This window comes from Pipistrellus kuhlii, unplaced genomic scaffold (genome assembly GCF_014108245.1).
Source record: "Pipistrellus kuhlii isolate mPipKuh1 unplaced genomic scaffold, mPipKuh1.p scaffold_m20_p_3, whole genome shotgun sequence".
Lineage (NCBI taxonomy): Eukaryota > Metazoa > Chordata > Mammalia > Chiroptera > Vespertilionidae > Pipistrellus > Pipistrellus kuhlii.
The window spans coordinates 47,444,727-47,460,844 of NW_023425529.1; the positions used below are offsets into that span (position 1 = coordinate 47,444,727).

Consider the following 16,118-nt stretch of genomic DNA (forward strand, 5'->3'; position numbering starts at 1 on the left):
ATAAGCATAGACCCCTGCATACATAGTGTCAGCATTTTTATTCAGAATTTTTATTTTGGCACTTAATGTTCTGCTTTATGCTACCACTTAACCAATTCACTCATTAATATTTTGATGTCCACACATCTTCCAGGAATTAAGATGCTACTCTGCAAATAGCTGAATGAATCAAAGTAATCCTCAACTCATCCTCAGAAATTTCAAAAAGGATGTTTTATCCTAATTCAGTCAGCGCCCATTTCTCCACCTCCTGCAAGTAGATTTGATAAAGCCAGTTTTCAACTACAGTATGTGACTGAATCACAAAATGAGAAAATGCCAAAGTTTGAAATAGCTTCAGATATGGTTTAGTTTAGTGATTCTCAACCTTTGATGCGTTTTAAAATCACCTGACCAACTTTTTGTCTGGGCTCCACACTCCTCAGAGATCTAGTTAGTCTAGGGTCAGGGAATTTTTTAAAACTTCCCCATGTGATTCTAACGTTTAGCCCTTATTTCACTAAGAAAAAAAAAAATCCAGAGTGAGTAAGCAATTTGCCCAAAGTCACCCAGCATGTCAGGTCATGGTGACCAAGAGAGACTGTGGCAATGGCAAGGACATGTTGATGATGCTTATAATTTTTCTTGGAGTAATCCCGGAAGCATTTGTCTTACTTCAGAGAGGTATTAAGTCATTTACCGTTTACTGTGACAGCAGCATTTATTCTTCTGGTAAAACTGAAATGGGTTCCCACTCCCTGACCACAGAAGGACAGTGATGGCATTGCGCATACTGCACTTAGCCACAATTAGCCAAGCTCCCGAGGAGGCCACTTGAAGTGCCTAAAATGCTGCTTCTCTGCAATGATCACCCAGCGCTGAGGGACCTCAGCAGTGGTGAGGAGAGAGGGGGCTGGAAAAGAAAGGAAAGTGGCCCCTCCTAGAGGGAAGGAACTGAGAGCAGCTGAGAACTGGCCAGAGCTGCCAGGAGGAAAACGCAAGAAAGGAAAAGAATTTCAATGAGCCTAGGGTGCCTCTGCTCTGCCAACAACCAAACCATAATGGACAGCCTAGCAACATCCACCTCTTCCCTCTCAACCCCCGCCTACACACACACACACACATACACACACACACACACACACACACACCAGGAGCCTGAAATCCAAATAAATGTTAAAAACTGGCTCTGTCCCTGGCCGGTTTGGCTCAGTGGATAGAGCATGGGCCTGTGGACTGAAGGGTCCTGGGTCCGATTCCTGTAAGGGGCATGTATCTGGCTCACAGGCTCCTCCCCCACCCAGGCCCTAGTCAGGCATGTGCAGGAGGCAGCCAATCGATGTGTTTCTCTCACATTGACATTTCTCTCTGTCTCTCCCTCGCTCTTCCACTCTCTAAAAACCAATGGGAAGTTGCCGGGACCAGTTTAGCTCAATGGATAGAGCGTCGGCTTGGGGACTGAAGGGACCCGGGTTCGATTCCGGTCAAGGGCATGTACCTTGGTTGCGGACATATCCCCAGTAGGGGGTGTGCAAGAGGCAACTGATCGATGACTCTCATCGATGTTTCTGACTCTCTATCTCTCTCCCTTCCTCTCTGTACAAAATCAATAAAAATATAAAAAAAAATAAAAACCAATGGGAAAATATCCTCAGGTTGAGGATTAAAAAAAAAAAATGGCTCTGCACCTGTCTGGTTTGCTCAGTGGTTGAGCATCGACCCATGAACCAGGATGTCAGGGTTGTATTCCTGGTCAGGGCACATGCCCGGGGTTGTGATCCCATCCCCAGTGGGGGACGTGCAGGAGGAAGCCAATCAATGATTCTCTCTCATCATTGATGCTTCTATCTCTCTCTCCCTCTCCCATCCTCTCTGAAATCAATTAAAAAATATATTTATTTTTAAAAATTGGCTCTGCAATATGAGTGATAAAGAAAACGCCTCCCAACATTCACCAAAAAGTGAACTACCAATAAAGACAAGAGCTCACCTGCCCCAACTCTTGACTATTCCCTTTCCACCCAGCCAAGCTCTCACTACCTGCCAACCTGGCTGCAGAGGGGGCGGTCCCGGCGTCACGTGATAGGGCGGTCACGTGGCGCGGGCCCTCGGCGCGGAAGAGCGCGTCCATCTCCGGGAGTCTGAGGGGGCGGCTGCCCGGCCCCCCTGCCCCCGGCCCGCCGCGGCCATGCTGTCCCGCCTGCTGAAGGAGCACCAGGCCAAGCAGAACGAACGCAAGGAGCTGCAGGGTGAGCCCGGGGCCCGCCTGCGCGCCCAACCCCCCGCGGCCTAGCCTCGGCCCGGAGCCTGGACCTCGAGTAACGCCCAGATCCAGGGACGGGCGCGGGCTAGTGGGCGCGGGAGTCGGAGGAGGAGGGGAGGGGTGCTTCTTTGGGAAAGTCCGTTCCGGTGCCCACGGGCTCGGGTCCCTTCACCGTCACCCGCGTCCCCTCGGAAACGCCCCTCGGCCGGGCCGCCCGGTTTCGCGGCCCCGCCCCTGCCCCGGAGCGCCGTGCCGATTGGTCCAGGCGGCCGCTCCTCCGGGAGTGGGCGGGGCTCCAGCGGGGAGGAGGGTGTTGGGGACCCGCCGGAGAGGGGGTTCTTGGAGGCCGGAAGCCGCCGAAACAAGTGCGGGGCGCTGCTTTCCTGAGCGCGGGCTTGGAAATCCGGGGTCACCAAGGCCAGGAAGGCGGGGAAAGCGTGCCAGGGAGTCTGAGCCCTGGACGTGACGGCCCTGAGCCAGACGCTTCCCCCCTCCGGGTACCGGCGGCCTCACCTCGGACATGAGAGGTGTGTCTGTTTGGCAAAGTCCTTTCAGCTCGGGCGCTCTGAGATGAGTTGTTCCCACAACTAGCAGAACAGTGATGAGCAGGGGAAGCCACCCAGCAGCACCCCGCAGAAACACTCCAACCCCCTTCCCCTCCCTCCCCCAGAGAAGAGGAGGCGAGAGGCTATCACTGCAGCGACCTGCCTGACGGAAGCTCTGGTGGATCACCTCAATGTGGGGTATGACCCTCTTCCCGCCCACACCTGCCGCCCACCCCAAGTGTAGGCGGGCAAGCCCTCCCCGCAGCCTGCCCTGGGAGGGCGGAGATGTCCTGCTCGTCCCCTGCCCCGCCCGCCCAGTGTCCGTGTGTGGAGGGAGGCCTGAGTCAGCTCTGAGCCATAGCGTGGTCAGGGGAGAGCAGCTGCAGTGGTCTGAGAAGCAGCCAGATCTCTCCCTCCTCCCAGTAACTTCCCGGTGCTCACCATCTGATGCCATCTGCCCACCTCCTTGCGCCCCTCAGTCCAGCTGTCGCTGTGGCTTACCACCTTCTCCACCTCCCACCCTCTGGCTGGCCTGGGAGCAGCTGGCAGGAAAGAGATGGCACAGCTGGTGAGGGTGAGAGCAGGACCTCTGCCAGGCGCTCAGCCAGGCTGCCTCTGCCCTTCCTTCTGGGCATGGGGGTAGGGGGATTTTTTTTGAAAGTTTGTCCCTGTGCCAACGGGCTCCAGGGACCACCCTGTGCTGCAGTCCTAAAGGAGAATGTCGTTAACAGCCAGAAACTTGGGAAGGAGCTAAGAATCTCCCTTGACCGTGAGTGACCCAGGAGAGCACGGAGATGGCGATTTGATAGGCCGCTTGTTGGAAGAAAGGAGGCCGTTATGCTGCCTTCCACCCCAGGGCACACAGTTGTGAATCCAGAGCCTGAGTCACCGAGTGAGCCGGGCAAGGGCTGCCATCTTCATTACTCATTTCTGGGCAAGATTGGGGGAAGAAAGGCTGTGGTCAGGGCCTCTGACCGCCCTCCCCTCCAGGCCTCACCCTTCACTCGGTTTGAATAAGGGAGAGCAGGAGATCAGCTGGAAAAACAGATTTTAGGAACTCCCGGAGGAATCCGGAAACCTTGGGAGCCCCCTACTCTTACTGTTTCCGCTCCTCACTGCCCCCTCCTGCGTGCGGCCAGCTGTGCCCAGGGACAGGGCTACCCTCACACCCAGCACTGGCGCCTCCTGGCTCTGCTGGGACGTGGGCCGGCTCCCTCCTCTCCTCTAACTTTGCTAGGGCCCCCCCACTTTCAGTTTAGAGGGCAGCTAAGCCAAAGCCAGATTAGAAAGGGTTTTGTGTTGCTGCCCACGGCTCCTCTCGTTCGGAAAGGAGCACAAAGGCCCCGTCTGTCTCAGCCCCTGTCAGGTGTCCTTCCCTCCCTCCGCGCCCCCGGCCCCTTGCCCTCTCCAGCCCCCACACATTCCGGGGGGCGGGGGCACCGGATGTGGAGTTTCAGCTCTCCTGGAGCTTAGGGGTAGGCAGTGGAAGATTCACCAGCCAATAGGAGAGAACAGTTATCACACAGTCAATGCAGAGGGTTAGGGGGAACGGAGGCAGGCAGAGAACTGAGGACACCAACCGCTTGGCAGTAATGGTAACTGCAGCCAGCGCCTTGATTGAGGAGAAAAGAAAATAGAGCAGAAGGAAGGAAGGGAGAAAGTGTGCGTGTGCGGCGAAGGGAGGAGGGTTGGGAGAGAGTCTGAGCCAAGAAGCAGTCCCTGGGCGATCTCCTCTTGACCCTGAGTTCCTGGGGAGGGGGTTGCTCTCCCGTCCGACCCCAGATTCAGGGAGTGGCCAAAGCTTCCTTCCCACCTTGCACAGATCCCTGGGCTTCCGGTTGCTGCCAGATGTGTCCCTCCTACTGGATCTTCCCAGCTTCTCCCATCTCCCCCTTTTTCTTCTCAGCTCCTTACTCACCCATATCCGCCCACCAGGCTAGCCCTGCTTCCCCACCCGCTTCAGGGGCTCTGGGGGGTGGGAGGGGGGCGTTCCTACACCGCTCCCGGCTGGGGTCTGCCGAGAACCCTGGGAGTGGGTTCGTTTGCATGTGCTAGTCTTGTTGCGTCACATCCCAGCCTGGTCACAGTCATGGTCACAGTCACGAGGTTGTCCCCAGCCTGACCCAGGCTGGCCTCCCACGCGTGCAGCGGGGTATTGGTCCTGGAGACCCCTCTCACCCCCTCCTCCACCCTGTAGTGTGGCCCAGGCCTACATGAACCAGCGGAAGCTGGACCATGAGGTGAAGACCCTTCAGGTCCAGGCTGCCCAGTTCGCCAAGCAGACAGGCCAGTGGATCGGGATGGTGGAAAACTTCAACCAGGCACTCAAGGTGGGCCACTCCCGACCACATCCCCCTCCCCATCCTGGGCCTCCACTGGCTGCCTCCGGGGTCACCTCAGGCCTGGGGCTAAAGAGGAAGCAGAGGGCCCCAGAAACCCCATCTGTGACCCCGGGGTCAGAGGCCAGAGGAAGGTGAAGGGAGTTGGGGGGTCCAAGCAAAGCCCTTTGTAGGGGGTGGGAAGCGCCCCCATCCACCCACTGGAGCCACACACGGCTCACCCTGATTGGGGACTCCCGCCCTCTCCCCTCCCAGGAGATCGGGGATGTGGAGAACTGGGCCCGGAGCATTGAGATGGACATGCGCACCATTGCCACCGCCCTGGAATACGTCTACAAAGGACAGCTGCAGTCGGCCCCGTCCTAACCCCACTCCCCTCCCCCTCTACCTCGCTCCTGCCCCCTCCATCTCCCCATGGGGCAGGAGGGAGGCTGACAGGACACAAATAAAACACAAGCCTCAGTTTCTCTGTGATACATTCCAAGGAGCTGCTAGCTCAGCAGAGGGGTGGGAGGGGGAGGGTCGCAGACGTTTCCCTAAGGGACAGGCGCCCATTGGGTGACTGGAAGTCACCCAGAGGTCCCAGTAGGGGCCCTGCCCAGCAAGCTTCCTAACCAGGGCTTCCGTTTCCGCAGGGGAGCAGTAGGCAGGGAGCAGGCCCGGCCCGCCTCTGGGACTCTGCCTCCGCGTGCTCACGGCTCTCCCAGCCTGGTACTAAGCCACATCATGAGTCTGGACCTCGTGGGAGATTAACTCTTGGGCATGGGAGCACTTTGGAGGAGAAATGACAGGTCCCAGGTCACCAACAGGCAGGGGCAGCTGTCCTACTTGATAGATCCTGCCTGCTGGGAGCCTACCACCGAGGTGATCAGGAACCCCGGCTGGAAAAGGTAGCCAGGGAGAGGGTCTGGGCACGCCTGGCCCGTGCCAAGCCCCTGCTGACCGGTTCCGCTCCCCTGACTCCGCCTCTCAGAGTTCCCCCTCCCCGCCCCCACATACACTAATACCTCTGGCACCGCGTCCACCCCGCGGACTTTGGCCTCAGCTGGAGCTCCTGGGGGAGCCGGGGACTGGGAGCAAAGGAGGAAGCTGGTGTGGCACCTGCCCGCTCCCCCGGAGGAGGTAAGCAGGGGCGGGCGCTGGGCGGCTGGGAGGACTTGTGAGGTATGGCACGTGCTGATAACTCCCGCTCCAAGCTCCAACGTGCCTCCTCACACTTCTCCCTTTTGATCCTCCACAACTCCCCAGGGGGCATGGCGGGTGCTAGTCCCACTCGGCAGGTGAGAAAACAGGTCCAGAGACGCAGTGAGATGCTCAGCATCACACAGTAAGTTTGGGGCTCTTCGCCCCTGTGTGTTTCCTAAGACAAGGCCCAGCGTCATTTAGAGAGTTCAGGGTCCCTGGCTCAGCAGGAGATACAAGGTGACAGCAAGGAGAGCTTCTGCTCCGCACAGCGGGCTGCGCTCGGATTGTTTCCCACGAGTAAAGGGGCTGCCCAGATCCTGGCTATGCCCAGAGGAGGCATAATTTGCCATCTCTCTGCCAAACAGATGCTGAGGCCAGAAACTTCCAGCTAGGGAGGCTATTGGGGTAAGGTGACCAGACGTCCCGCTTTTGGCGGGACAGTCCCGCTTTTTAACAATTTGTCCCGCGGCGTTTTAAAAAAAAGTCCAGATTTTTTTCCAAAAATCGGGACTTTTGCCAAGACCGGTTTGGCTCAATGGATAGAGCGTTGGCTTGGGGACTGAAGGGTCCCGGGTTCGATTCCGGTCAAGGGCATGTACCTTGGTTGCGGGCATATCCACAGTGGGGGGTGTGCAAGAGGCAGCTGATCGATGACTCTCTCTCATCGATGTTTCTAACTATCTCCCTTCCTCTCTGTACAAAATCAATAAAATATATTTAAAAATAAATAAATAAAAAATACAAAAATCGGGACTTTTTAAAAAATATATTTTATTGATTTTTTACAGAGAGGAAGGGAGAGAGAGAGACAGAAACATCGATGAGAGAGAAACATCGACCAGCTGCCTCCTGCACACCTCCCACCGGGGATGTGCCCGCAACCAATGTACATGCCCTTGACCGGAATCGAACCCCGGGACCTTTCAGTCCGCAGACTGACGCTCTACCACTGAGCCAAACCGGTTTTGGCAAATCGGGACTTTTTTAAAACGCCGCAGGACAAATTGTTAAAAATGGGGACGTCTGGTCACCTTACATTAGGGGCAAGGGCCCGAGGGCAGAGTAAAACCGCTCCTGCCCCTGCAGATCCCGGGGCGGCCATGTGGCTGCCTGTGCTGCTGGGCGCCTTCCTCTGGGCGGCGCTGTGGCTGCTCAGAGACCGGCGGCGCCTGCCGCCCAGCGATGCCTTCGTCTTCATCACGGGCTGCGACTCTGGCTTCGGGCGGCTCCTGGCGCTCAGGCTGGACCAGAGGGGCTTCCGAGTCCTGGCCAGCTGCCTGACGCCGTCGGGGGCGGAGGACCTGCAGCGGGCCGCCTCCTCCCGCCTCCGCACCACCCTGCTGGACGTCACCGACCCCCCGAGTGTGCAGCGGGCAGCCGCGTGGGTGGAAGCGTGTGTTGGGGACACAGGTGAGCCTGGCGGGAGCCCCTGGGTTCACTCCCACGGACAGTGGGAACCAGGGGGCCCGGAAGGGGCAGTGCTCAGGCCTGCCCTGCCCTCAGTGACCCCCCGCCTCCCCCACAGGTCTCTTTGGCCTGGTGAATAACGCGGGGGTGGCCGGCATCATTGGGCCCACGCCATGGCTGACCAGGGAGGACTTCCGGCGGGTGCTGACTGTGAACACACTGGGTCCCATCGGCGTCACCCTGGCCCTGCTGCCTGTACTGCAGCGGGCCCGGGGCCGGGTGGTCAACATCACCAGCGTCCTGGGGCGCCTGGCAGCCAACGGTGGGGGCTACTGTGTCTCCAAGTTTGGCCTGGAGGCCTTTTCAGACAGTCTGAGGTGAGGGGGCAGGGTCCGCCCTGCAAAGATCACCAAAACATGTAATGGAACACTTCGGAGGAGCTGGCCTAGGGCTGACGTCATAGCCCAGCCTCTCATGTGCGTTTTGTGACCTTAGTAGGTTGGTTTTCTTTATCCCAGTTTATTCCTCCTCTGCTAGACCAGGATGAGAAGACCAGTGCCGGGGGTGTTGAGAGTGAAATGGGGTACGTGTAAAGCCCCATGTAGAAAATGCCCAAGCCCCAGCTGGTTGGCTCAGTGGAGCGTTGACCCACAGACTGAAGGGCCCCAGGTTCAGTTCCAGGCAAGGTCACATGCCTTGGTTGCAGGTTCCCCGGCCCTGGTCAGGGCTCATGCAGGAGGCAACAATTGAGGTCTCTCTCTCACATTGATGTTCCCTCTGTCTGTCTCTCCCTTCCACTCTCTACAAATCAATGGAAAAATATCTTCAGGTAAGGATTAACAAAAAAGAAAATACCTCAGAAAGCCTGCTGTCAGTATTAGTATCATTAATAACTGAGGCCCAGTGCACGGATTTGTGCAAAGGTGGAGTCCTGGCGTCCCTTGGCCTGGCCCGCGATCGATTGGGGCCGATCGGGGCCTGTCTTGCCCAGTCCTGTTGGGGGCCAGCCGGCCAGGGAAGGACCGAGCGAGGGCTCCAGGGCATATCCAGCCTGTCTCACCCAGTCCTAATCAGCCGGACCCCAAAAGCAAGCTAACCTACCAGTTGGAGTATCTACCCTCTGATGGTCAGTGCACGTCATAGCTACTGGTCAATTGGTCCGACCAATCAGTCGGACACTCTTAGCATATTAGGCTTTTATATAGAGAGATGACTATTACAATGAGCTAGTTCCTTTACATATTTTCTCATTCATTCTCCCAGCAGCCCTATCAGAGTATGTATTAATATCCATAGAGTAACATAACTTACCCAAGACCACTGAGCCTGGTCATTCTGTTCTCCTGCCCCTCATCTTTATTTTTTTAACATATTTTATTGATTTTTTACAGAGAGGAAGAGAGAGGGATAGAGAGAAACACCAATGAGAGAGAATCATCAATCAGCTGCCTCTTTCACACCCCCTACCGGGGATGTGCCCGCAACCAAGATACATGCCCTTGACCGGAATCGAACCCAGGACCTTTCAGTCTGCAAGCCGATGCTCTATCCACTGAGCTAAACCGGTTTTGGCCTGCCCCTCATCTTTAGATGGTATTTTCGAAGTCCCATGAGAGCACAGTGTAGACTTGACAATGATGACATGGGAGCAGGGCCTGAATTATTTTTAGAGAGAGAGGAAAGAGAAACATTGATGTGAGAGTGAAACATCTATTAATTAACTGCCTCCTACAAGCCCCCTACCCATACTGAGCCCACAACCCAGGCATGTGCTCAGTAGGAATCAAACAAGCAAACTTTTAGTGCACAGGACAATGCTCCCACCAGCTGCCCAGGTTAGGGCCCGAATTATGAGCAGAAGTACAAGTTCCCTAGCTATAGCCACTTCAGAAGGAAGCCTGCTTTTGTCACCATCACTCAGCAAGTCATTTCAATATTGACCTTTTTAATGTGTTTTTATTTATTTTACAGAGAGGGAGAGGGACAGAAAGACAGAAACATCAATCAGAGAAAGACATCCATTGGCTGCCTCCCACATGCCCTTCCTCCCCTCCCTCCCCCGCACTGTGGATGGAGCCCACAACCCACGCATGTGCCCTGCCTGAGAGTCAGACTGGAGACCTTTTGATTCATGACTCAACCACTGAGCCACACTGGCCAGGTTCTATTTTTGTCCCTATCTGTCCGTCTTTTTTTTTTTTTTTCACAGAGAGGAAGGGAGAGAGACAGAGAGCCAGAAACATCGATGAGAGAGAGAGACATCGATCAGCTGCCCCCTGCACACCCCCCACTGGGGATGTGCCCACAACCAAGGTACATGCCCCCAACCGTAATCGAACCTGGGACCCTTGAGTCCACAGGCTGACGCTCCATCCACTGAGCCAAACCGGTTTCGGCCCATCTGTCATTTAATTTCCCATTCGACACATGAAGCACATACTTTATACCTGGACTTCTGCATCCGCCTGGGGTGGTTGGATGTATCCCCACTTTCCTCCCAGCAAATACTGATCTACACCTTCCTCTCCAGAACTCAGGACGCCACCCTGTGTTCTGGGGGTTAGGGAATGGGGTTCTAGGGCTGCCATTGGCAAGCCGTGGCTCTCAGGCCAGATCTGGCCAGCTGCCTATAAGCCAATAATGGTTCTTACATTTTTAAAGGATTACATAGGTGCCTACGTAATATTTTTAGTCCTGCATTAAGGAAATATTTGCTATCTAGACCCAACCTCTGCTCTAGGCTGTGGAAGAGAATACAAAGGAAAAACACCCCCTCCCTCTGTCCCCATTTGCCCCTCATCCCAAGGCAGCAGCGTGTCCAGTCAGGACCCTTGTCCCTGGTTTAATAACTTTCCCATCATAGCCCCCACCCGTGTCCCTGAACACCCCTCCCTGTTAGGGCAAGAACCCAAAAGCCCCTCTCCTCCTCTCCAGGCGGGACGTGGCCCCTTTTGGAGTCCGGGTCTCCGTCGTGGAGCCTGGCTTCTTCCGAACCCCCATGACAGATGCGGAGAGTTCGGAGCGCGCCCTGCGGGCCTGCTGGGCACGGCTGCCGCCAGCCACTCAGGCCCGCTACGGGGATGCCTTCCTGGCCGAGTGTGAGCAGTGGGCCCACGGGGGGAGGGAAGGTCAGCCCTGCACCAGCCTGCCGGGGGGAGGGGGGAGGGCAGTCCGGGAGTGGTGCTTTAGGACACCAGGCCACGTGGAGCCTGCCCGTTCCCCCTAACTGGGGACAGGATTAAGGACCCCTCCCACCTCTGCTGGGCAACAAGCTCCAGGACCCGGAAGAGGGCCCGAGATGGGCTGCAGTGGGACAGGGACACTGATTCCAACCACCCCCGGGCTGCAGACCTGGAAGTGCAGCAGCGCGTCATGAGCCTGATCTGTGACCCGGACCTGGCCAAGGTGAGCAGGTGCCTGGAGCATGCCCTGACCGCTCGTCACCCCAGGACCCGCTACAGCCCAGGCTGGGACGCCAAGCTGCTCTGGCTGCCAGCCTCCTACCTGCCCGCCAGCCTGGTGGACGCTGTGCTCACCTGGGTCCTTCCCAAGCCCGCCCAGGCAGTCTAGTCCAGCCTTCCAGCAACAGATGGTTCTTCAAATACAAGAACTCTGTCCTCACCCTGGTACTTCCTGGTGCCTGGCACAAAACAGGCACTCAATAAATGTTCTTTTAAAAGTTAATGGGCAGCTGAAACCGGTTTGGCTCAGTGGATAGAGTGTCGGCCTGCGGACTGAAAGGTCCCAGGTTCGATTCCGGTCAAGGGCATGTATCTTGGTTGCAGGCACATCCCCAGTGGGGGGTGTGCAAGAGGCAGCTGATCAGTGATTCTCTCTCATCAATGTTTCTAACTCTCTATCCCTCTCTCTTCCTCTCTGTAAAAAATCAATAAAATATATTAATTAAAAAAAAATAGGCAGAAATGAAGGTGCTCCATGTAAGTGTTCTCTGTCCAGTGCCTGAAAAATAGCTAACACCCACTGGAGGGCGCAAGAGGGATGCATCGCTAGTTGGTCTTTAAAGCTGCACATAAATGGCCACTAGAGGGCACTATTGGATGTTTCTTTTCTACATGGAGTAATAATGCAATTCAGCGTTTGGGAATGGCCCTTATTTTTCTTGGGGGGCAAGGGAAAGAAGTATGGAGGAGTCGCGTCTAGGCTGGAAAAAAGGCAGCACTCACGTTCCTATTATCTAAGTCAAGGAGGAGGCCACTGGCCACACAGATGTCAGAGCAACTCATCACCACCCTGAAAGGAGGCAGGCCCCTGCCGGGGAGGGAGTTGCTGGGCCGAGTTGGACAGAAGGCCCAGGAGAAGTCCGCAGCAGGTGGCATGGCGGGCCTCTCCCAGGTAGGGCTTTGTGAGTTTCCCTGCAGCACTGAGCCCAGCAGCACACAACTGGGAAACGGAGGGCAGTGGGCCACAGCCCCTTCCCAGTCCCGCTGCCATGGCCATCCCAAGCAACCTTTCCCAGGCACCCCCCAAAACAGGCCCTTCTTTCCTGGAGGTGCACGTGGAACAAAGGCCCAGGGCACAGGAGCGTGGATGAGGAGAGAAAAGGGATAAAGTAGCACTCAAGACCAACAGTCGTTTTGATCTGAAAAAATAATCAGTTTAATTGAAAACTGTGGAGCATATTATCCCACTCTCCTGGATGAGGGGCTGAAGAGACCAGGGCCCCTACATCACTTCATAGCCACTTTGGATGCTCTTCACCAGGCAGCAGGCAAAGACAATTCCCAGGACCTAGAAGGAAAGACGGGGGGCGGGGGGTAGAGGAGACAGAAAGGCAAGGTGCCCTCAACCACCCAAGAGCCCCAAACACACCGGGGCTCCCCTCCCCGAGGGGTGCCTCCCGCCCACTGCCCCTCCTCTCCAGATGCCCCGGAAGGAGACCCAAAGGTGCCCCTCACCTCCACAAAGGCAATGCCCAGGGCCGCTGCGGCCATCACCAGCACGTGGCCCTTCAGCCAGGCCCCAATCCTCTCCACACAGCCCTGAGGGCAGCAGACAACAGGGCGAAGACACCGTCAAAGACTCGCCCCACACGGGAGTGTGTCCACCTGTCTCTCCGCCACCGTCTGTACCTTCCCCCCACCCCTGCCTTCCCAGCCCCTCCCCTTCCCTGACCCCCAGCCTCTCAGAACCCCAACCCCTCCACCTCCATCCCTGCTTCCTCTCATCTCTTGAAACGTTTCCCAGGTGCCCGCCATCGCACCTCGGCCTCCTCCCTACCTCAGTGTGGATGTCCTTCACCTTGAAATTAAGCCCACAGCCCTCAGTGACATTGACGCAGCAGGAGTCAGGGACCCAGTTCTTGGGCTCCAGAGGGAGCTTCTGCCAATCTGTGTAGTTATCCGCCCCGCAGCAGCTGAACTGGGGGAGGAGAGACACGGGGGAGGCTGTTAGTGAGCCTCCACCTTCAGTATGGAGATGGCGCCTTCTTCCTCCACTGCCCTCGTCCCAGGACCCCACTCACTTGTGTCTGCATCTTGTCCAGGTAAACATCTGTATGGTTCTGTCTGGGATAATTCTTCACGTGCTGCCGGAAGTCCTTACTAAACTCTGATCTCACCTGGGAGTAGGAAGTCGAGGTCAGCATTCCGGGTTCCTGAGTCCCAGAGCCTCCGAGGGAAGGCTCTCCCCTTCTTCCCTGCTTACCTTGTCTCGGAGCACATAGCCAGCGATGGCGGTGGCCACCTCCACCAGCAAGATGAGAGACAGGAAGATGACAAACTGCAGGCACAAGGACCGGCGTCGGGTTTGGAGTCGGGCCTGGCGGCCCAGCCAGCCTCGGAGCGCTCCGAGGCTTTCCTCCCCGGCCCACCTCCGGGGCCCCCCACAGACGTGACCCCCAGAAGCCCCACACCCCCCACTGGCCCCCCCGCCCACGCACCGTGACCATCAGGCAGTAGCTCTCCTGGCAGGCCCCGCAGCAGCCCACAATGGCCACCAGGAAGAGGAAGGCGCCCACGGCGATGATGACCACAGGCAGCACGCCGCTGGCGGTCCCCTTGTCCACCGTCTCGTTGAAGACCAGCAGGAGGCTTACGCCCACGGCCATCAGCCCCACCGCACAGGCCTGCCGGGAGAGCAGGGCGGTCAGGCCAGACCCAGGCCCCTCCGGAGGGCAGGGCTGCACCCCGAGTCAGATGCACCCCGTCCCGGAGAGGCAGGTTCTCACCCTCCAATCGGCTGTGGGGAGGGCGAGGATGACCCATCGTCACCCGCCTTTGGTCGACTGCAAAAAGAGAAGTTCCCAGAAAGCTTTAACCCTGAAGCCCCAGGCACACTTTCCGGGTAGAGTTAGCCCCCGGGGGCCTCTGGGGCTCCGAGAGCCGCCCTGTCACTCCCCACGCCCAGCCCGGGCCCATCAGCTGGGGGGGGGAGGGCACCCCAAGCCAGGGAGCCCGCTGGGCTGAGCGTCCTCCCAGGACACCGCGACTGCGGGTTTGATCCCATCAGAGCACGTTCAGGAATCAGCCAGTGAATGCATAAACAAGTGGAACAACAAATAGATGTTTCTCTCCCTCCCTCACTCTCTCTCTAAAGTCAATAAATAAAAATTTTAAGAGGAGGCAGGGGGCCCCTCCCTGGACAAACAGTGCCCACGGCAGTGATAGCATCAGCCGTTGGCCGGTTGCCCCACTAACCCTATCACAAGGTTGGTCACCAGACAGGAAGGCCAGGCGGGGTGAGGGGCCCCTCCACATCCACACCGGCCGCGGGGTCCCCAAGGCGGCGGAGGGGTGGCCGCTGCCCCGGCTCTCCTTGCACATCTGGCCGCCAGCTGCCTCCGTTCCCGGTTCCCCGCCCCCCCCCCCCCCCCGCCAGCGCCCCCGCCCCCCGCACTCACGAAAAAGGCCAGCAGCAGGACGTAGTGCAGGACCTTCACACACTTCATGGCTCCTTCCACCGCCATGGTGCCGGGCCTGGCGGGGCAGGCGGGTGAGGACCGGCGGGGGGCTCGGCTTCCGGCTCAGCCGGCCCTCCGAGCCTCCCTTCCCCGCTCGGCCCCTTCCCGGCCCTTCCCGGCCCTTCCCGGCCCCGCCCCCCGGAAACCCGCGGCACATCCACGTCTCCAGCCCCCTCCCCTCCGCTCCGCGGCCCGGGCCGCCGCCGCCCGCGCCGGGCGGACCGAGGGCGCGGGCAGGGGCGCCGCCAGCCGGGCCTCAGACCCCCGCCGGCCCCTCCGGCCCGGCCGCCCGCGCCCGGCGCCCGCGGAGCAGTGCGCCCGCCCCGGGCCGCCGCCAGGAGCTCCCACAAGTTGCAAAGTTGCGGGGCCGGGGCCGGGGCCGGGGCGCGGCCGGCCCGGGGGGCGGCGGGCCCGGGGGGCGGGCGGGGGGCTGCCAGCGCCCCGGCCCCGGCCCCGCGCTCACCTGGTGCTGAGGCTGCCGCTCCCTCCCGCCGCTCCGGCCGCCGCGCAGGGCTCAGTGCGCCCGCCCCGCCCCGCCCCGCCCCGCGCCCCCGCCCCCGGCTCCCTCCCGCCCGCCCCCCGCTCCTCATGTGACGGCGACCGGGCGGCCTGAGTCACCGCGGGGAGCCGAGCCCCGGGCGGGCCCGGCCACGTGGACCCCCGAGTCGGCGCCCACCCGGGCCGTGGAGGCGCCGGGGCCGGAGCGGGTGCCCGGGGCTCCCCTGCGCCCCTGCCCCGGGCCGGGCTGGGCGGGGGCCGGGGCTGGGGGTCCCCCGCCGGAGCCGCTCCCTTCCGACGGCTCCCGCCCGCTTCTCCCAAGGGCGGTGTGCGGGGTCCGGGGCCCCGAATGAACACTCCAGGCTCCCCGCCGCCTCCCGGGAGTCCCCGCCTTCCGGAGGGGTCCCCCGCCGGTGCCCTCTCCGCTCCGGGCTGCTGGGGGCGGCCGGGCGGAGGACGCCTTCCTCGGCCACCGCAGCCCCCGGGCCGCTGCCCCCGGGGAGGACCGGCCGGCATGTGTGCCCGCCGCCCCGGGCAGCGGGGGGCGCGGACCCCGGAGCCCCGCCCGCCGGCCGGCACCGCCGCGGCCCCGGGCAGACGGACGGACGGCGGGCAGGCGCCCCGCCCCCGCGGCCGCCCGGGGCCCGGAAGGAAGGGGCTGCGGGAACCGGCCGAGGCCGGAGCCGGCCAGCTCGGGCCCGGGGCGCCCCGCCTGCGCCCGCCTCTGCCCCGGGCCCGGCTCCGGCCGCTCCCTGCGTCCCGGGGCGCGCGCCGGGGAGGACGGACCGGGAGCCGCGGGAGGGAGGGTCGGGGCGCAGCGGCCCGGACCCTCCCCGGGGCGGCGGGCTGGGGTGGGTGTGCTGAGGAGGGGCTGCCCAGGGCTGGGAGCGCGGGCCCGGCCGGGAGGGGGCCGCCGGCGATCGGAGCTGGGGAAGGCGGCGGGGCCGCAGCCCCGGGGAGGGAAAGACGGGCTTCAGGGGCGG

At 59.9% G+C, this 16,118-nt stretch overlaps 3 protein-coding genes across 6 annotated transcripts; 2 read left to right on the top strand and 1 right to left on the bottom strand.

Annotated features, from left to right (window-relative positions):
* Positions 1 to 2,063: 2,063 nt before the first annotated feature.
* BLOC1S1 (biogenesis of lysosomal organelles complex 1 subunit 1) lies at positions 2,064 to 5,588 on the top strand. Its single transcript, XM_036458361.2, has 4 exons — positions 2,064 to 2,228; positions 2,913 to 2,985; positions 4,985 to 5,117; positions 5,382 to 5,588. Exons 1-4 carry the CDS (start codon positions 2,168 to 2,170, stop codon positions 5,490 to 5,492), a joined length of 378 nt encoding a protein of 125 aa, XP_036314254.1. The 5' UTR covers positions 2,064 to 2,167; the 3' UTR covers positions 5,493 to 5,588.
* A 94-nt stretch (positions 5,589 to 5,682) lies between these two features.
* RDH5 (retinol dehydrogenase 5) lies at positions 5,683 to 11,408 on the top strand. 4 transcript variants are annotated; one of them, XM_045588057.1, is made up of 6 exons: positions 5,683 to 6,248; positions 6,375 to 6,453; positions 7,398 to 7,721; positions 7,837 to 8,095; positions 10,653 to 10,816; positions 11,068 to 11,408. In XM_045588057.1, the coding sequence occupies exons 3-6, from the start codon at positions 7,412 to 7,414 to the stop codon at positions 11,286 to 11,288; spliced, it is 954 nt and encodes a 317-aa protein (XP_045444013.1). In that variant the 5' UTR covers positions 5,683 to 6,248; positions 6,375 to 6,453; positions 7,398 to 7,411; the 3' UTR covers positions 11,289 to 11,408. The 4 variants fall into 4 exon arrangements, with proteins under 4 accessions (XP_045444013.1, XP_045444014.1, XP_045444012.1 ...); XM_045588058.1 differs by having other exon boundaries at positions 5,683 to 5,990; positions 6,100 to 6,453; XM_045588056.1 differs by lacking the exon at positions 6,375 to 6,453.
* Positions 11,409 to 12,317: 909 nt separating this feature from the next.
* On the bottom strand, positions 12,318 to 15,186 carry CD63 (CD63 molecule). Its single transcript, XM_036458353.2, has 8 exons — positions 15,101 to 15,186; positions 14,578 to 14,653; positions 13,618 to 13,803; positions 13,383 to 13,457; positions 13,201 to 13,296; positions 12,957 to 13,097; positions 12,635 to 12,718; positions 12,318 to 12,467 (listed from the first exon to the last, which is right to left on the bottom strand). Exons 2-8 carry the CDS (start codon positions 14,641 to 14,643, stop codon positions 12,402 to 12,404), a joined length of 714 nt encoding a protein of 237 aa, XP_036314246.1. The 5' UTR covers positions 14,644 to 14,653; positions 15,101 to 15,186; the 3' UTR covers positions 12,318 to 12,401.
* Between the last annotated feature and the right edge of the window lie 932 nt (positions 15,187 to 16,118).